Source organism: Elephas maximus, chromosome 7 (genome assembly GCF_024166365.1).
Source record: "Elephas maximus indicus isolate mEleMax1 chromosome 7, mEleMax1 primary haplotype, whole genome shotgun sequence".
Taxonomy (NCBI): Eukaryota; Metazoa; Chordata; class Mammalia; order Proboscidea; family Elephantidae; genus Elephas; species Elephas maximus.
In genome coordinates this window covers 54,128,209-54,149,565 of record NC_064825.1, presented here as the reverse complement: position 1 = coordinate 54,149,565, position 21,357 = coordinate 54,128,209, and the positions used below count along the sequence as shown (strand labels likewise).

The window sequence follows — 21,357 nt, the reverse complement described above, 5'->3', positions numbered from 1 at the left end:
AATGTTGCTCCTTTTTCAGTAGTTTTTTGTCCTCTGGCTTCTTTTAAGATCTTTTCTGCCTTATGTTTGGTATTCATCAAATCTGAAATGATAGGTGTAGGTGTGGGAGTTTTTCTTTTTTTTAATTTACCTAGTTTGGTTTTCATAGGATTTCTTGAATCTGTAGCTTTATATCTTGAGTCATTTTTTAAATTCTCAGACAGTCTCTCGCAATAATGCTTCTGCCTTACCTTCTCCTCCTCTCTTTCTAGGACACCATTTAATTGCATGTTAGTCCTTCTCATTTTATCCTCTATTTCAGAATATTTTTTCCTTTATTTTTCTTCATTTTTATCTGTTCATGCTTTTTTTTTTTTTTACATATTTTGAGGTAATTTTTGTGTTACTAACTCTTTTTTCAGTTTGCCTAACTTGCTACCAAATCTATCCATTGAGTTCTTAATATAAATTAGTGTTCCTTTTCATGTCTACTAATCCTTGTGCATAGTTTCCAGTTCTGTGCTGGAATTCTAAATCTTTTCATTTACCTATGTGAAATAGTACTACTAGTTATCTTAAATTCTCTTCCTGATAACTTCAGTTTGTGGGGCCTCTGCAGATATGTTCGTACTAGTTCTCGTTCATGTTGCCTTTTCTCCTCTGTACTTGCTTATTTTTTCTGTGTACTAGATATTTTGTTTAAAAAATTTTTTTTTAATGATATAAGGTCTAAGATAATGTAATTTTCCTTCAGATATGATTTAGTTTGGTTTCTGCCAGGTACCAAAGGATATTAGTAATCTCAATCAGGGATTAAGAAGATGTGAAGCTGAGCTTCAATCCCTGCAAATTTTGGTGTATTTCCAGTTTACCATTATTCTCACTATGCAGCCTTTAAGAATCCAAACTTAAAGTGTGTGAAGGAGTGGGGTTTGGCATATCTTTACCAAGGCCACTTTCTCTTCAACAAGCCCTGGGCTGCAAATTCTTTTTCCCTAGCCTGTCTTGACTGTCAAAAGCATAGCTCAGCCTCCCAGCTACCTCTTCAGAATTAACAAATGCCACCAGGTGAAATGTGCTCCCAAATGCCAGTTTTACCACTCTGGATTTCTCTTGTCTCAGAGCTCAGCCTAATAATTCTTCACTATTATATTAACTCTCCAATGCTTCAAGAAGATGTTTAAAGCCCATCTTTTCCAGGTCTCCTTATCCTGCCGTTACCCCACAGCAGAATCCCTATAGACTCAGTGAATAGCTTCTATGGCCATTGTTTGGACTGGAGCTGTCAGATATTCTTGTGATAATTTTTGTCCAATTTCTCTCCCAACCCCCACTCTACTTTTTCCAATATTTCTATATCAGAGAAGGAACTGAAACAACAGCTCCCATCATTCAAAGGTCAAAGTAAACAGGGATGATGAGCTTCTAAGATCCCTCCAGTTTAAGTACTCCATTTGGTCCTTAGGAGCTGATGTGTGTAGGGTAAGGGTGAGAGTGTCACGAAGTCTTGCAAAGCAAGAATCTGAATACAAGAGATCAGCTGTTCTTTTGAAAGTTAAGCAAGAAAAAAAAAGCAGCAACTGGAGACCAGGATTCACTTCTCCAAACATTTCCTGAGTACCGGCCGTGGCCCAAGTCCTTTACTGTCCATTGGGGATGGGATCTCTGCTCTCACAGTCTCTAGTATAGAAGATAAATGTGAAAACAGATACTTCCAACATTAAGGCTCTGATTTATGAAGTACTTGCTGTGTCTAAATTGACTCGACAGCAACAGGTTTGGGTTTTTTTTTTTTTGGGTTTTACTATGTGTCAGATAAGGAACCTCCTGGAGCAATGGTTAGAGCACATGGCTACTAGCCAAAAGATCAGCAGTTCCAACTCACCAGCCGCTACATGGGAGAAAAGACATGGTAATCTGCTACAGTAAAGATTATACTCTAGGAAACCCTCTGGGGGCAGTTCTACTCTGTCACATAGGGTCTCTGTGAGTAGGAATGAACTCAACGGCACATAACAACAACATGTGTCAGATTTTTTTTAATGTGTTTTCAAAACCAGCTGTAGAAACAAATATTTGGAGATTAAGGACCTTATTCCAAGTCACACATCTATATGGAAAATGAATACAATTATTCTTAAATTTTTTTTTTTTTTGTATCTTAAGGCACGACACACACAAATTTATTTACTTATTATACTGTCTAATATTATTTTGATGTTATAAGTAGAGCAGAAATTGTAACCCTGTTTTGTAACAAAACCCAAAGAGAAAGGGTGACTTATCCAAAAAATTACTTGTAAATAGAAGAATCAAGACTCAGATTTCAAGAGATTCATGCTGAATTTTCTAAAAATGTCCATGAAGGGAGATAATGGGGAGCTTTGAAGAAGCTGTGGTAAAGGCTAAGACCAAAGCTAAGGATTCACAAAAGAAAGAACAAGCTGCCCCAACTTATTTATCATTTGCCCTGTATGGAAATGTGCCAAGCTGATCACCCAGACAGAGAGAATAAAGGCTGATTTATTAGGCTAGAACAAGTAACTAGGACACCCACAGATCAGTTCTGATTCAAATATTGACTAGGGTTCAGTATGAGACAATGATGCATGAAACAGAGAAACTATTTTGGGGCAGCCTTCTTACTATTTTTGTTATTGACGTTGACACTTATTAGGCAATTATTATTTGTCAATGTGCTAACTCTTTAAAAAAAAGTTCTAAAAAATAGGTCCATATTTCACAGTAAGTATTTTATGGACTAGAAAGATAGATCAATTTCCCATGGTCATATGATTCTTAACCATTCTAATTAGTTAGTTCCAAAGCAAGGATTATAACTTAAGAGCAGGAGTTGTACAGTCAGATTCAACTCTTCTATCCTGAATCTAAATTTCTATATCCCTACAGTTTTACTTGAGGTGTTGACAACTCTTTTAGCTTGAGCCTGCTCCAGGGAGAGAGCAATAATCTTCCAGAATTACCTGAGGATGTTAATTTGTGTTAAGGCAGCTGTTTCCCAGAGATGGTGGGAAAATAATTATATAGCTAGATGGAAAAAATCAACATTTGGGGAGTGAAACAACCAATGTTACACTTTCAAAATGGCACTTCAGCAGTAGAGAGGAGAATGAATAGGAGGAAAGTAAGACAATGACAGTAACTTACAGATGAGAGAAAATATTCTGTGCATAATTAAGAAATCTAATTGAGGGAACTCATAATCAAGATAGAATATTATGAGTCATGCAAAGTGATTTTAAATGTATCTCCCTGTACATATTTTCAGAACTTCCTATAGAAAACATTAAAATCTTTGACATAGTTCCTGAAATTTTTCTTCCCACTTTCATTTAAGAATATTAGGTATCTAGTACAGTGGTTAAGAGCTACAGCTGCTAACCAAAAGGTTGACAGTTCGAATCCACCAGGAGCTCCTTGGAAACCCTATGGGGCAGTTCTACCCTGTCTTATAGGGTTGCTACAACAGCAGCTGGTGTGGTTCTTTTAGTAGGGAAAATGGGGAAATAAATTGTTAAAACTAAATAAATACAATTGGCTACAAATTGTTCAAATGTAAAAAGTGTTCATACAAGATCCTTTTTTTTTTTTTGCCAATCCACATAATGAATATTTTTAAAATTACTACACAGAAATTTGGCAAACTAACTCACTTATTGCTGGGTTAAAACAAACTGGAAAAATGCTTTTGGGAAAACAATTTGACAACAGAATTACTGAGCCTATAGAATGGTTGATAATTTCCCTCCTGGGAGCCTAGCCAAAGGTCGGGCAGGAAAAGAATACTGAAAAATATGTCTGTGCCACTTTGCTCTGGGGGAAAACTCAAACTAGCCTTCCCACTACTCTGGGATTTTTAGGTAAAGTAAACCACAGGAATGGACAAACAGCTACTGTGATTTGTGGTTATAAATAATTATTTTTAAGCAACCATGAGTAGAAAAAAAGCAGAAACAGAATGAAAAATTACAGTACTGATAAAGGTTATATTTAAGTAATTGTCTTCTTTCTCCTTCTTTGTATAGCCTAGTTTTATATTAAGTTCTGAGTATATACATATATGTATTAGAAGCAATGAACAACCCCCCTCCAAAAAAACAGTGTCTATATTGGTCATACCAATATCTGATTTTTTTTTTTTTTCCCCACATTTCTCTTGTGAACTCTATCCTGATATTCTCTTTGGAGCCATTGAGTACCTCAGGCCCAGAGGAGGGTAGACAGAGACCTGGCCCAGCCAATAGCCACACAAGGGAGTAGGAATGAACTTCTGGGTTCTAGTTCTGCGAGGTAGAGTGGGATAGACAGTGAAGGCTCCTCCTAAGGGGGTAACTAAACATCCAGAGGGAAGGAGGCAGGTTTCTCTGTGCAACCCTTGGGAAATAACTAGCTATTTTCAGGACTGGATAAGGAGGGGGCATAGGAGAAAGTGGTGAAGAGACCAATATCCTAGCCTTCTTTGACTATGAGCCGAAAGTGTCTGAGCCTCCAAAGAGTTGACCCCTGTAAAGAGCTGAGCCTAGACATCTGTAAACAGCACCCCAAGGGGTAAGTACGTTCCAGAGAGGGGGCCAAAGTCACTGGAAGCAGTTTTCAATTTCCAGAAGCTACATTTTTCCTTTGATCCATGCGCGACTGATCTTCAAAGATCTAGTCAAATGTATAGGAAACAAGCTCAATATAAGTGGGTTTCATCACATCTTTTCTGTAATGAAAATCGTGAAATTGTTCACTACCAGTAAGTAAGCACAAGTAAGCCTGTGCATACCTTGCTGTCAAGGGCTGTAAATTTGAAAAGTGGCTTTGATCCTGTAGGAAGGTGCTGTGGGGTTGGGAGAGAGACAGATGCCAGCCATACCTAGAAGCACAATCTTTGATGTGGTGAAAAAATATGGAATCGTTCACTACAGCTGACCTGGTAAGCGTGATAAGCACCGTGCTTACTTTGTGTATTGGATAATCCATCCCTGATTGTGCGTCTGTGTTGTGTGAAAGAGGGCAAAGAACAGAGGAGAGGAGTAGGTGAGGAAGCGAAACTGTGCCTTTTCCAGAAGCCAGGCATCGGAACATTTGGCCTTCTGTGTATTCACACACACAAACACACACATTTATATACAGTTTGCTTAATACATGAAACAACCCTAAGGTGTTATTACGCCTCTCGTTTCACAGACTAGGAAACTGAATAAAAATGGAGACTGAGAGATTAAGTTGCCTAAAGTCGCAGAGCTGGAAATGGTGGAGTTAGTATTTGCACGTCTGTCTGTCTTGCTTCTAATCCATGCTTATTTGACCATAACGAAAAGTCTGTTCCTGGAGCCTCAAACCCACCTTCAGAATGTCTCTCCCAGGACAAGTAGGCATGTCACCAGTGTTCAGGTAAGGATCCCCTTTAGTAGGTTGATGCAGAAAATGTTTCTCTGACATTCAAACCACCACTTAAGGTGCCAATTGTCAACTTGGTGGATATTATTTGTATACATATGCTCATGTTCTCTTCATTCCAGCCTATAACTTAATCATAGTATAATTGGCTTAACTGGGGTAACACAAATCAAAGTTAGGCTCCTGGGTTTAAGGCTATCCTCTGGACACTGACTTTTTTGTGGTGAGTAGCCACTACCTTGGTTTGTCCCAATATTGAGTAATTAAACCCCTTTCTGCTTTAAGATTATGATCCATCATGACATTTTTACAGAAAACTTCAGACATCCCACTGATGTGTGATCAAATTGTTTATTGACCAGTGTTCACCTTAAGCCCCTGCCCCATTCCTATAATTCCTGGACTTTTGATGTATCCTCTAAGATGGCCCATGTAACAAATACAAGGAAACTATTTCAGTTTGTAGATTGTACATTTTTGGTCTAATCTTCATACTTAACACTAAGAATTCAGGAAAGGGAAGCTACTGCCATGTGATAAGGGTTTCACATTTATCTCATACAGTCATTATTCTAATCCTTTGCAGTACCTTTATCCCCATTTTATATATGAAAAAGGCTGAGACTTCAAGAGGTTAAACACTTTGACAAAACTCACAGAGCAATATGAAGATCTGAAATAGGAAATCTTGATTTGTTAGACCACGAAGTTAGTGTCCTGAATTGTCTTATGGTGCTGCCTCCAAAGACCTTTATTTCTTTGCCATCTGTATCTGACAGATTCAGCATAACCTTATGTTTGACTCCTGAGGAACTGACTTTACAGAAGTTATCACTTATTTGCATAGTAAAGTACCCTATTCATGGAATTTCTGAAGAGTCAGTGAGAGTTAACGTAAAAAAGCACTTATGAACCATTTTAAAGTTTATAAAACTTTTATTCCTTTTCAGTACCTAGTCAATACCTGACCAAGAAGTAAGCAAACTCATAAAAACATGAACTGTGTTTTGAAGCCTGAATTAAGGACCTCCTTTGAGGCTACACTGGTGCAGTGGTTAAGAGCTTGCCTGCTAACCAAAAGGTCAGCAGTTAGAATCCACTCCCCACTCCTTGGAAACCCAATGAGGCAGTTCTCAGTTCTGCTCTGTCCTGTAGGGTTGCTGTGAGTTGGAATCAATTCGACGGCAATGGGTTTGTTTGTTTTGAGGCTACATTAGGGTATCTGTTATGCTTACATGATATGGAAATATATTTACTACTTATAATTTAGATAAAAAAAAATTGAAATGTCATGGGCTTGTTTAAGACAATTTAGGAGGATTTTGTGATTATGTTCTCTTCCCTCCTTAACCTATCCACTATGGTTTAGACTAGAGATAACACAAAAGGCTTTCTGGAAGAGTTATCTAGAATGGGCTTATCTAGAAGGGTTATCTAGAATGGGCCTTGAAAAGTCAGGGAAATTTGCCTGGGTGAAAACCAAGGAAGTGGAGAAGCCTTTCAACAAAAACATGTCTGTGTGAAGAAAGTCACTATGGCAAGCATGGGGTTTCTGAGACTTGCTGACTCTGCAGAAACCAGATGGGAGAGATCAGGAAGGTAGGCCTGAGGCGGGGAGGGCCTCAATCATGCTATGTTGTGTGTTCTTAGATTTTAAATGCTGAAGGAGTGAAGCCATAGGAGTCATTGCTAGATTCTTAGTTGGAGGTATCTGAAGGGCAGAAGGGCAAGAAGGTGCTGATCCACCCCCACGCCCACATCCTTTCCCCAACCCTCCCCATCTCTTTAAAGAATAGAAACGAAGATGGCTGTGGTTAATAAGATCTCGTTGACTTTTATAGCAGTCCCTTCTTTTGAATCACTGCTACCAGACAATGGGCAAAATGTCCAGAGATTTGCTCATAAAACAATGTACTTAATGTATGCCTTCTCTCAATTACAGGTGATTCTCAAGCTCTCAGCAAAAAAGTTTAATAATATTTCCTTAGAGTAAACTTTTCTGAAGGAACTTCATTTATTCTTCCTCATTCTGTTTATCCATGAAACCTGGGTTTTCTTTGAGACATTAGGACCTACGCCAAATGTGGTCATCTTTGAAGAAGTCAATTCATTTGACAATCTTAGCAAACTGGTACGAACCCAGTTAGAGAAAGGGGAAATTGTACTTCACCAAGATGATATTCAAGGAGCCCTGGTGGTACAGGGGTTAAAGCGCTGGACTGCTAATCAAAAGTTGGCAGTTTGAAACCACCAGCTGCTCCTTGGAAACCGTGGGGCAATTCTGCTCTGTCCTATATGGTCTCTATGAGTCAGAATTGACTCAACGGCAGTCAGTTTGTGTTTTGGTTGGTGGTGCAGTGGTTAAACACTCCACCACTAACCTAAAGTTCAGCAGTTTGAACCCGCTCTGTGGGAAAAAGATGTGGCGGTCTGCTTCTATAAAGGTTTACGGAATCTTTATAGGCTCTTTCTTCACACAGCCATATTTCTGCTGAGAACCTTCCCTACCTCCTAGGTTTTTACCTAGGCAATTTTTCCCCATCCTTCAAGGCCCATCCTAGATCACCCTAGTGGATAGATAAGGAGGGAAAGAACATAATCACAAAATCCCCCCAAATTGTCTTAAACAAGCCCGTGCACATTTCTTTCTTTCTCTCTTTTTTTTGGGGGGGGGTCTAAAAAAAAAATTGGGGGTGAAGGCAGTTCTCTGTCCTACAGGGTCACTATGAGTCAGAATCAACTTGATGGCAACAGGTTTTTTTTTTTGGTTTTAATATTTTCCTTAGTAAATTGTCCCCTTACATGTTTTTGACTAGACTTTATTATTTATATGCTTATTTTTAAAACTCTTGGTCGTTTCTAAATGATAGAATATACATGTATAATGAAGGAAGAAAATTAAAAGCACCAATGATCATACCTACCCAAAATCAACAAATACTAACTTGGTACAAATCTTTCTTTTTCTATTTAAGACCACACCAAATATCTATGTGTGTGTCACACCACATCTATGTGACACACACATATATATTTTAATGGAATTATATCATAGCTTAATCTGCCTCCTGCCATCTCCTTTCTTACCATAATGTGATCTAAGCATTATTCCAGGTAAACACATAACTCTAAAAAAGTTATCAATAATTATAATTCAATGAATGGATGTACTAGAATTTAAGCAATGATTTTTTTAACACATCTTGTTTCCAACTTTTTATTGCTATAAAAATCAGCAGTTGCAAATAGCTAATCAGTGTTTGTTATCAATGTTATTATTATTGTTACTGATACAGTGAAAAGAGAAGTATATGCAGATACCGGGATAAGCACATTATATGGGTTTGCATTTAATCATTGAACATAGAACTTGTACGTGTTTACAATTTCCTTTAAGAAAAGTTCCCCGAAGCAAATCAATTAGGTCAATGGGGATAAACATTTTGGGGGACTTCTACACTGTAGAAGGACAATTTCACGGTAGAAATAAAGAGAATTCCTGTGTCTGCATTTAACAAGGGGGTGATATCATGGACAGTTTCTTTTCCAAATATTTAATATATTGATTTTCAAGTTGGCGTTCAGAAATCTTCTTCATTATAGTTTCCACCACTTGCCCAGGATAGAAATGAAAAGCTAGTCTACAGTTGCCAGAGGCAGTGTCTTACACAGGCGTAGAAGTCTAAAACTAAGACCTCCTGCCTCCTGGATACATCACATTCCCAAACATGTTTACCTCTAATAATGTCTGCTCAATGCCTACCTCCTTCTTGCTAACTGGAATCCCAGGGCTGGAATCCTTGCACATCTGGTTCTCCGTTCCCTTTGGCTCCATGTACCTTGTGGCCGTGTTGGGGAATGTGACCATTCTACTGGTGGTAAGGGTGGAACGAAGCCTGCACCAGCCCATGTACTTCTTCCTGTGCATGTTGGCCATCATTGACCTGGTCCTGTCAAACTCTACCATGCCCAAACTACTGGCCATCTTCTGGTTTGGTGCCTGCAACATTGGCCTGGACGCCTGCTTGACCCAGATGTTCTTCGTCCACTGTTTCACCACTATTGAGTCAGGCATCTTCCTTGCCACTATGTGGTCATATGTGACCCACTACGTCACACATCAGTGCTCACCCATGAGGTAGTGGGCTGTTTGGGGCTGCCTGTACTCCTCCAGGGGCTACTTTACATTGGACCCCTGCCCCTGATGATCCGCCTTAAGCTGTCCCTTTATCGGACTCAAATAATTGCCCATTCTTATTGTGAGCACATGACAGTGGTTACCTTGGCATGTGGTGACACAACAGTCAACAACTTATATGGAATGGGAATTGGATTCCTGATATTGATCCTGGATTCAATAGCCATCACTGCCTCCTATGTGATGATTTTCAGGGCCGTGATGGTCTGGCAACCCCTGAAGCCAAGCTTAAAGCCCTGGGGACTTGTGGTTCTCACATCTGCGCCAACCTTGTTTTCTATATCCCCATTGCTGTTTCCTCTCTCACCCACCGCTTTGGCCATCATGTGCCTCCCCATATCCATATCCTTCTGGCCAACTTTTATCTCCTCATCCCACCTTTCCTTAACCCAGTTGTATATGCTGTCCATTCCAAGCAGATCCGAGAGAGACTTGTACACATTCTTAAGGCAGGGGCTCGACCCAGGTGACTGTTCTGCATCTATGGCACATATAAATGTTTAGTAATGGCAGAAAAGGCTTGACTGTGGAAGCCTCTGCAATCCCCGGGCCTTACCTGATCTGTGGGGATAAGAGTCTAAGTGAAATGTTAGAGCCTATTTTGTTTGATCATGAGTTTTCTGTGTGGTGTAGACCCACCTTCAGGAAATGGAGAGGGAAAATCAGGGCATGAGTTTTGTACTACAATATCCCTTTCCACACCTATTTAACTTCATAAAACTAAGCACAATAAGCACAAGCATACAGACCACAAGAAGTAAGATTTCTATCCTCGACCCTTTTGGTAGATAATTTCTAATGTCTCTTTGACAGTGTCATAAAGCACAATTTCCAGAAGTTATGTTATACTCTAACACCTTCTTGAAGACAGTCTACAATTCTGTTAGTAAAGGTCTGGAAAATTTCAATCTTGTTGGTAAGCTTTTCCAGTCCTTTTACTTTCCCCAGAAAAACATGGAGGCAATATGTGATAAATCTTAATCTAATGAGTCTTGAAATGAGACCTTACTGTCCACTGGAATTGAAGTCCTCAAACCAGGTTATTCTCCAATCTAAATAGACAAATGGCTGTGCGATATCCCATATCTCCTTCTAATAATAGGGTTAACAGGGAGCAGGAAGGAGGAGACAAGGGAACGACTTTAGGAAATTTCATTTCAGAGGATCTGAATGGCATACGTGAAACTGAGGGAAGAAGGTAACCATGAAATATTGATATTAAGGAAATTGGGTAAAGGATTGAAAATCAGGGGGCAGTGATTGTTAACTTTTTTAAAATTTTGGCCTTCCATGCAGGAGACTCACATTTGATTCCCGGCCAATGCACCCCACGCACAGCCACCACCTGTCTGCCAATGGAGGCTTCCATATTGCTATGACACTGAACAGGTTTCAACAGAGCTTCCAGACTAAGACAGGCTAGGAAGAAAGGCAGAAGACTTGATGATCCACTTCCAAAAATCAGCCAAAGAAAACCCTATGGCTCACAACAGTCTGATCCACATGCGTTCATGGGAATGGCACCAGACTGGGCAGTGGTTCATTCTGTTGTGCATGAGGCCACCATAAGTCAAGGGCTGACTAGACGGTAGCTAACAACTATGCTTATATGTTGTGAGTATGTAAAGGCTTTGTAAGCTTCCAACCTGCCCCAGCTATGCACAGAAGAAACAAGCAAGGGATTGTGACTACAAAGGAGCTAGAAGTAGAGTATCATTACCCTGGAGTATTTGTGTTGGTGTCAGAGGAAATCATGAGAACAGAGGTGGGAAACAAGGGAAAGGAGAACTTTAGGTTCTTGCCACTCCCTTCACCTCCTAAGCTTCCACAACTCCCAAATTTCTACACCCCAGCTGACACGGGCTTAGAGATCATCTTTCAAGGCTAAATAAAATAGAGAGGTGATATAGATGTACATCTGGACATAGACATAATTTTATAACTTATAAACAGTAGTCTCTTTGGAAACAAAAAGGTCACAAGATAAATGTAGAAAAATGCACTTGTGGAAGATGGTGTATGAGGGCTTGTGGGAGCAGTAAAGCTGCACTTGTCAGCATTAACATTAAGAATTCTCTAGTATCTGGTTTTGCATGAGAAAGAGAAAAACACATGTCAATATTCCCATCTCCCATTCGCTTTTCCATCACATTTCTTCCACTATGCTGGGCATCTGGCTGGGATGTTCAGAGATCACAATGCACTGTGATTATCATTTCTTTCTCTGTCTCAGAACAGAAACATAGGTGTGGCATCCCTGCCTTAGCAGCCTGTGTATCACCTGTACTGAGCAAGGAATTAGCACACTCTTAATGTTCAATATTTAGTGGAGAATTAGTAAATGAGGGACTCACATCCTTGTTGAAGATATAAAACATGTCTATGTGCAAAAAAAGAGTTGCACGATGTACAAAGAGATGTCAAGGACATGTCTTATCCAAAGTGTTTAATGAGAAAGATTAGCCATGAACATGGAGAGCTCAAAAGAAGAAATCAAAAACTCTGTAGGCTGGTTCAAGTGAAGAAATAACTTCCCAACAAGCAGAGTTGTCTGACTTGGAATCGGTAGCACTGGAAGGTTGTAAACTCCCCCAACACAGGAGTGCTTAGGCAAAAGTTGAACATCACCTGTCAGAGTGACTAAGGAGAGATTCCTACATCAGATGTAATGCTGGTCCTCTCTCAGGTGGTGAGTGGATAGCTCACCAAGTTCCCAGTTACTTGGGATAGAAACTCTCAGTCTCTTAAATAAATGAACTTGGAAATATTTTTGTGTCTCTAGGTGAGCTCGCCAGAAGATATTGGGTCAAGAATCTGACAAAAGGGAGGGTTCTGTAAAGAGACAGCAAAATCACCAACTCAAGTCCAGAGGCTATGAGGGGACACAGACCTGTGAGTCCTGATTAGAAAATTGTGAGTTTCAGGACACCATTTATTTTTTTCATTATACTGGGAAATAACTAAACATGGAGATTCTGGCAACCCTCTACTTGCTATTACGCAACATTCAAACTGTCCTATATGGCTCCACACATCCCATGCCCTCCATTTACACATCCTTTCTTAGGAATAGTCCTATGACTCGCTCACGAATCTGCTTTGTCTTGACGCCATAGATGATAGGGTTGACCATGGGTGGGAAAAACAGATACAAGTTAGCAAGAAGAATGTGGACATGGGAAGGAGCCCGGCGGGCCACACAATGCATGACTGAGGAGATGACCACAGGTGTGTAGAAGGCTAGAATGGCACCTATGTGAGAGACACATGCCCCAAATGCCTTATAGCGAGCCTCCTGAGAAGCAAGCTGTAGAACTGCCCGAAGGATAAAGATGTAAGATAGGATAACAAACAGCAGATCCAATACCACAATAAACATGGCCACAGCAATGCCATAGATATTGTTGAAGCGTGTGTCTCCACAGGCCAGCCTTACCACAGCCATGTGTTCACAGTAGCAGTGGGCAATCACTGGGCCTCGGCAATAGTGGAAGCGTTTGAGTAGGAAAGGGAGTGGAGTCATTAGTGTCACAGCTCGGAGTACAGCAGCCATGCCAATCCTGGTAATTAGGTGCCCAGTCAGCACCATGGTGTAGTGCAAGGGCTTGCAGATGGCCATATAGCAATCAAAGGCCATGGCCAGCAGCACTGCTGACTCCATGATGGAGAAGGAGTGATGAAAGAACATCTGAACCAGGCAGGCATAGAAGTTGATCTTCCTATCCCTGAACCAGAATATGGCAAGCATTTTGGGCAGTGTTGTAGAGGAGAGGACCAGGTCAATGGCTGCCGACATGGCCAGGAAGAGGTACATGGGCTCATGGAGGGCTGCATCCCCTCGGATGATAAAGAGCAGGGTGCAGTTGCCTAGCAGGGCCAGTGTATAGGCTGAGCAGAAGGGAATGGAGATCCAGATGTGCAGGTACTCCAGGCCTGGGATCCCCATCAACAAGAAGGCAGCTGGATGAGTTGAGGTCATATTGGAGGCTGACATATCCACTGGGAATTCTCTTCTTTCTTGCCTACTTCCACAGGATTCCTAGAGAGTATCTAGGGTCAGCAGAAGCACAGGGTTCAAGTTCAAACTCTCATCACCCATGTGGAAGTATTAGCACTTGTTCCCATTTCTAGACCGTAAAAGAAATTGGAAAATAATCCCAATGTCCATGGAGAAACGTAATAAGTCATGTTTCCTGCCCTCTAGGTACTTATGAAGTCATTTGGTGATTCAGATATTAAATCCCAATAAAGCTAGAACCACAATACAATAGAATGGAGGGAGAGCTTTCTGTTTTCTTCATGATGCCAAGGGCAGCCTTATAAAACTGGTAAATTTTGGCTTAAGTTAAATTTTTATCAAAAAATATTCATGGTCTCCCTATTGCCTCCCAACTCAACTTATAGTCCAAATTTTGAAAGGAGGCGTGTGTTTTCAGGCAGGGGGTTGTCCTGAAATGTCAAGCTGTACGTAAAAATAAACAAGTTTAAAAAAAAAAAAAACTATTGCTGTTGAGTCGATTCCAACTCATAGCAAACCTAGAGGACAGAGTAGAACTACCCCATAGAGTTTCCAAGGAGCACCTGGTGGATTCGAACTGCCGACCTTTTGGTTAGCAGCCATAGCACTTAACCACTATGCCACACGCTGATTAGAATGGCTAAAATTCAAAATACTGACAACACCAAATGCAGGCAAGGATATGAAGCAACAGGAACTCTGATTCGCTCGTAGTGGGAATGTACACAAAAAGGAATTCTCTGATGGGAATATGAAATGGTACAGTCCCTGTGGAAAACAATCTGGTATTTTCTTACAAAGTTAAACATAGACCTACCATAGGATCCAGCAACCACACTCCTAGGTAGTTACCCAATTGAGTTGAAAATGTATGTCCACATAAAAACTTGAACACAAATGTTTATAACAGCTTTATTCATAATTGCCCAAAATTGGAAGCAACTGAGATGTCCTTCAGAAGGTGAATGGATAAACAAACTCTGGAGCATCCGTGCAATGGAGTATTAATCAGCTACAAAAAGACACCGGCTATGAAAGTACCAAAAGACACAGAATAACCTTAAATACATATTGCTAAGTGAAAGAAGCCAATCTGTGAAGGCTATGTACTATACGATTGCAATATATGATATTCTGGAAAAGACAAAATGATAGAGACAGTAAAAAGATCAGGGTTCAGGGGAGAAGTGGGGAGGGATGAACAGGTGAAGCACAGGCACTTTGGAGGCACTGAAACTATTCAGCGTGACACTGTAATGGTGGACACATGCCATTATACTTCAGCATAAATCCTTAGGACTGTACACCCCTAAGAGCGAACCCTAATATAAACTATGGATTTTATTTAATAGTAATATATTAAAACTGGTTCATTAATTACAAGAAATGTACCACAGGAATGCAAGATAACAACAGGAGAAACAGAGTTCAGGAGACAGAAGGGATAGATGGAAATTTGCTATACTTTCTGCACGATTTTTCTGTAAACTTAAAACTGCTCTAAAAATAATGGCTGTGAAAAAAAACTTAGGACAAATCTTGGGACATAGAAAGTACTTAGTATATGCTGGGCACTTTTCTGAATTTGGATAACTACAGGTTAAGTGACTTACTGACAATCACATGACTGGTAAAGTAAATATCACAGATTAGATTTGAACCCTGAGAACTCTGATTTCCTGCCTTAGTGTCATAAATCATACACCTGCTGCCTCAATCTTGTAGTTTCACAGGCAATTCGTGTCCAACATGTTCAAGTTAGAAGAAATAAAGCTTAAATTCATTTCTATCTGTAGAAACTGACATGAACCATTTATATGTTTAAGGTCTCAACTTCCTTCTCTATAGATATAATCAATAAAGACATCTCCCATGCCCATCTTACAGAGTTTTAGTGAGGAAAGATAAAACATGTGAGAAGGACTTAGTAAACGGTAAAGCATTGTATAAATGCTATTTGTCATTACTATCACCCTCCTCCCATGCAAATCTGTCTCTTTTTCTAAAAAGTCTATCTTTTTGTGTGTGTGTGTATGTGGGTGTGCTTTAGATGAAGGTTTATAGAGTAAATTAGTTTCTCATTAAACAATACACATGTTGTTTTGAGACATTGGTTGCTAACCCCGCAGCGTGTCAACACTCTGGCCTTCTTGACCTTTGATTCCCTGTTGCCAGGTTACCTATCCCCTCCTGCCTTCTTGTCATTGCCCCTGGGCTGGGGCGCCCATTTAGTCTCATTTTGTTTTATGGGTCTGTCTAATCTTTGGCCGAAGGGTGAACCTCAGGAGTGACTTTATTACTGAGCTATACGGATGTCCAGGAGCCATGCTCTCTGGGTTTCATCACTCTCTGTCAGACCAGTAAGTCTGGTCTTGGTGTGTGTGTGTGTGTGTGCGCGCGCGCGCGTGCGTGTGTGTATGTGTTAGAATTTTCTCCTACATTTTTCTCCACTCCGTCTGGGACCCTCTACTGTGATTCCTGTCAGAGCAGTTGATGTAAAAATTTATGCTGATTAACATTAGCACAGTCCTTCATTCCTCGGCCTTATCTATTCCTCTAGCTAACACCCCTTAACTCACAAACTCTCTCATCGCCTGCCTTTCCCATCTCAAATATTACTGCCACCCATCGGAAACCTAAGAGTAATCCTTGATTTCATTCTTTCCCTCATTCTTCACATCCATTAATTAATAAATCCTGTCAAGCTGCAAAATATGTTTTACTCCCCTTTCTATTCCTGTCCGCTGCCACTACTCTTAATTAAGTCCTCATCGTCTTTCATCTCAACTACTCAAAAAAAAAAAACTCTTGCCATCAAGTCAATTCTGTCTCATAGCGACCCTATAGGGCAGAGTAGAACTGCCCCATAGGGTTTCCAAGGAGCAGCTGGTGGATTTAAACCGCCAACCTTTTGATTCGCAGCCAAGTTCTTAACCATTACACAGCCAAGGTACAGTGCCTCGTAATTGGTCTCTGTGGCCTGAATCTTGGTCCTATAATCAATTCTCTATACTGCAGCCAAAGAGACCATTTTATTTTTATTTTCTTTTTTATTGTGGTGAAAATAAACATACCAAAACATTCACCAACACAATAACTTCCACATTTACAATCAAAAAGGCCATTTTAAAAAGCAAATTATACCATGCCAGGCCTTGTTTAAAATCTTTATGGACTTAGCGTTGCACTTAGAATGGAACGCACACTCCCAACACTGGCTTAGAAAATCTCCTACAGTATAGGTCCTGCTCACTTCTTCAGCCTCATCTTCCACCTTCCTTCTTCACTCTGCTGCAGCCAAACCGCCCTCTGACAGATGCTAGAGCTTGAGGAGCTCCTTTCTAGTCAATGATGATGCCCCTTGATCCTGTCCCTGAATTGTCTCTCATACTTCTCTTGTGTCCTTTGTGCCTTCCCTAATTCACATCTTATCATCTCTTGCCTGTGTCACTGTAAAAACTTCAGCTTTAGTTTTCCACCAGCAACCCGCCCGAACTTCAGTATGACAGAACACATATTTTACTTCTCTGCTAAAAACTATTTATGAGATACTATTGCTACAAGAAAAATGAAAACCACTAAACATGTTTGCAGACTTCTTCCTGACTAAATGTTAGCTTCACTTCCTGCCATCCCCCTAAATATGCATCATAGGTTGACCCACACTGGGTTGCCTGCCATTTCTTGAAATAGCCATGCTTGTAGCTATTTCTCTGGAATGCTTTCCTCTGCCCCTTTCTTACCTAGCCAAGATCCTGTCATCTTCTTGGTGAAGCTCTCTCAGAATCCTCCTGGCAGATTTTCTCATTCATCTCAATGAAGAGTCACTAATTCTTTACACTCAGTAACACAATCAGAGTAGATCTGTGTTACCTACCAATCCATGTGTTTGTCCATTCACTGGCCTGTGGGTGCTTTGAATACAAAGGCTGAGTTTATTCGTTTCTGTATTCACAGACTTCACTTAATGTGGTTGGCGATCAATAGGTGCTTTTTTAAATGAATGCATGAATGACTTCCATTCTGGAGAAATGTGCTCATCCCCTGCCTTTGCACAATATACCACCTAGAGAGCAGTAACGGGTTTCTTCTAATCATGGTGGAATGGGAAGACTGAAGTTTAGAGAAGATGAAGTATTTGCAGAAGATTGGAGATAGACAGAAAAAAGGCCTCCTGTTAAATAAGGACATCCAAAGATTAGAAGGATAGAAAAATCAAGAGTGAAGCAATGCCTAAGACCAGGATAAGTAGTTTTGGGGGGCATGAGAGGTACATGAGAGCTGGACTCTGCCTTGTGCACTCTGTAGCTTATGCCCCAACCTACCCTATGCCTTCAGAATTAAACACCCTTCCCCCATCAGGTCTCTGCTCAGCGTTGGGGTATTCTCCACAGCAATTACTATTTTCAACTTGTTCTCTGCTACTATTCCGGTTATGCCAGTTTTCTCTGCCAGCCCTTATCTCTTTCCGTTGATCTGTGCCACTATGTTACCTTTTACAGTCATCATAAGTTTGGATCCACTCAACAGACAAAGGGTTTTTTTGTTTTTTTTTTTTTGCTTTTTTGTAGGAGCCATTGGATCCCAGCATCAGTACTTACTCCTGGTTTGCTTGTCCCTCTCCCATCTGTGTCAACTCACCTACCACCCTTGGCCCAAGGTATTCTCACCCCTCGACGTGAGGCTTAATTCTTGACATGCTCGGTAGGTTTCAAGAAAAAAAAGAATGCACTGTACCTCTCTTAGTGAGAGAAGGGTGGGAGAGAGTTGAAAAGGGAGGCCTCATTTATTATCATATTCTTTTCCCAAAACAAAAAGAAAACAGCAGTGTCTGTCCCTGAAGAACATCCTGAAGGGCCTGGTTTCTTCTCTAGGGGTGACTCCAGGGGACTTCTCTGCCCCAGTCTTCAGTCTTCTGGGGTTCCAGCCCCTGACTTCCTGCAGACCCTACTCTCTTCCCATTGTGTGCGTTTCAGTCATGCCTCCCTTGAGGCAGAATGTACTCTGGTTTCAGTAATCTTTGTGCCTCTCCCCATCCTCACCTTCCTTTCTTGCAGTGCCAACCGAGAAATAGAGTCTCCTTAGAAACACACAAACAGATGCCTATTGTGTGTACTTTTTGATTGTGGCTTATAAGGTGAATTTCAATCATAACTAGTCAAGGCTATCTATAATCTATTTTTGTTTTGTCTGGTTTGTTTTGATTTTTGGTGTTTTGCTTCATTTTTTGTTCTGATAGGTGTGTGGCATACTAGACAGAGCTGTGGCTAAAGCTACGGGTGGGAATCTAGATTGAGTACCATTTGTGACCTTGATGAGGCATTTAACCTCTGATTCCTTGGACTATTTCCTTATCTACTCAGTGTGGTCAGTAATACTGGTCCTGCCCACCTCACAGGATTTAGGGGAGGATCTAAGGAGATAATTGAGGAACAATGACATTATTATTTACTCAGAAATTATCAACTACTAATAATAATAGCGAAGGGGGATGCTTTCCTTCTACGACTAATCTCAGCACCTATTCTGCCAAGGTCCTGAGAAGGGAAGCTGGTTTTCCCAGGAACCCCTATGTCCTTTAACCTGAACTAACTCTTCATGACACATCCCAACAGCTCCTGTTGAACCTGTCTCTGGTCACTTCCACCTGTCTTCCCATAGAGATACCCAGATCCTGCAACAGACATTCTAGCTCTTGCCTCTCAGGAATAAGAACTCACCTCTCTTGCCTGAAGTGTAACACATTGGATTCAGGTGGGGTTCTACACAGGGCTTGCTTTATTAAAGTCTGAGTTAGGCTAAGGAGACAGAACATGTGGAGGTGGTAATTCTGACTTGAGGTACCACAAACTGGTTTGGGGAATAGTCAAGGAGGAAGATATCCAAGCTGGTTTAGGGAAAGACCATGACAAATGTTGAGAAAACACATGCTGGGTTAAGCAGTTTATGGTTAACATTAAAAGAGACCCAAGTTTAGATCACATGACCAAGTATTAGGGTAAGGTGACATAGGCTAAGGCTGTGGGAACCCAGACAGGACTGAAAGACAGAGTTGGGAAGAATAACCAAAAGTTACAGTGCGGGGGAAGAATATATACATATAGCAGCCCTATAGGACAGAATAGAACTACCCCATACGGTTTCCAAGTAGTGACTGGTGGACTTGAAATGCCAACTTTTTGGTTAGCAGCCCTTAGCTCTTAATCACTGCACCACCAGGGCAATACTTAGAGGTAAAAGGGAACACAGTGGCACAGGTCAATGGAAAGAGATAAGGGCAGGCAGAGAAAACTGGCATAACCAGAATAATGGCAGAGAACAAATTGAAAATAGTAATTGCTACGGAGAATACCCCAAGGCTCAGCAGAGACCTGATGGGGGAAGAGTGTTTAATTTTTGAGGGCATAGGGTAGGTTGGGGCATAAGCTACAGAGTGCACAAGGCAGAATCCAGTTCTCATGTACCTTTCATGCCCAAAGAAACCAGTTATCCTGGTCTCAGGCAGTACTTCACTCTCAATTCTTCTATCTTTCTAATTTTTGATGTTCCTGTTTAACAGGATACCTTCTTTCTATCTATCTCCAACCTTCTTCAAAATACTTCATCTTCTCCAAACTTTAGATCTTAGCTTTTTTTTTTTTTTTTATCTTGCTCTCCAGGTGGTGTATTGCTTTTAAATATATTATTGCTGATGTCAGATGGGTCTTGGCTAAAAGCAGAAAATACCAGAAAGATGTTTACCTGTGTTTTATCGACTATGCAAAGGCATTTAACTGTGTGAATCATAACAAATGATGGATAACAATTCTAAGAATAGAAACTTCGGAACACTTAGGTGTGCTCCTGCGGAACCTATACATAGACCAAGGGGCAGTTGTTTGAAGAGAACAAGGGAATACTGCGTGGTTCAAAATCAGGAAAGGTGTGCATCAGGGTTGAATCCATCACCATACTTATTCAACCCATATGCTGAGCAAATAATCTGAGAAGCTGGACTATATGACAAAAACATGGCATCAGGATTGATGGAAGACTCATTAACAACCTGCAATATGCAAATAACACAAACTTGCATGCTGAAAGTGAAGAGGACTTAAAGCACTTACTGATGAAGATCAAAGACTACAGCCTTCAGTATGGATTACACTGGTCAACATAAAGAAAAAAAATCCTCACAACTGGACCAATAAGCAACATCATTCTATGTGGAGAAAATATTGAAGTTCTCAAAGATTTCATTTTACTTGGATCCACAATCAACACCCATTGAAGAAGCAGTCAAGAAATCAAATGATGCATTACATTGAGCAAATCTGCTGCAAAAGACATCTTAAAGTGTTGAGGACTAAGCCATGATATTTTCAACTGCCTCGACAATTGCATACGAAAGCTGGACAACGAATAGGGAAGACTGAAGAAGAATTGATGTCTTTGAATTATGGTGCTGGTGAAGAATATGGAATATACCACGGACTTCAAAAGAACAAAAAATCTGTCTTGGAAGCAGTACAGCCAGAGCTCTTCCTGGAAGCAAGGATGGCAAGACTTCAACTCTCATACTTTGGATATGTTATCAGAAGGGACCAGTCCCTGGAGAAGGACATAATGCTTGGTAAAGTAGAGGGTCATTGAAAAAGAGGAAAACCCTCAATGAGATGGATTGACATAGTGGCTGCAACAATCGGCTCAAACATAGCAATGATTGTGAGGATGGCACAGGACCAGGCAGTGTTTCGTTCTGTTGTACATAGGATCG

At 40.6% G+C, this 21,357-nt stretch overlaps 1 protein-coding gene and 1 pseudogene across 1 annotated transcript; one reads left to right on the top strand and one right to left on the bottom strand.

Moving 5' to 3' along the window:
• Positions 1–9,113: 9,113 nt before the first annotated feature.
• Positions 9,114–10,053, top strand: LOC126079145 (olfactory receptor 52M1-like; annotated as a pseudogene).
• Positions 10,054–12,632: 2,579 nt separating this feature from the next.
• LOC126079130 (olfactory receptor 52K2-like) lies at positions 12,633–13,577 on the bottom strand. Its single transcript, XM_049890059.1, has one exon. The coding sequence runs from the start codon at positions 13,575–13,577 to the stop codon at positions 12,633–12,635; it is 945 nt and encodes a 314-aa protein (XP_049746016.1).
• Positions 13,578–21,357: the final 7,780 nt, after the last annotated feature.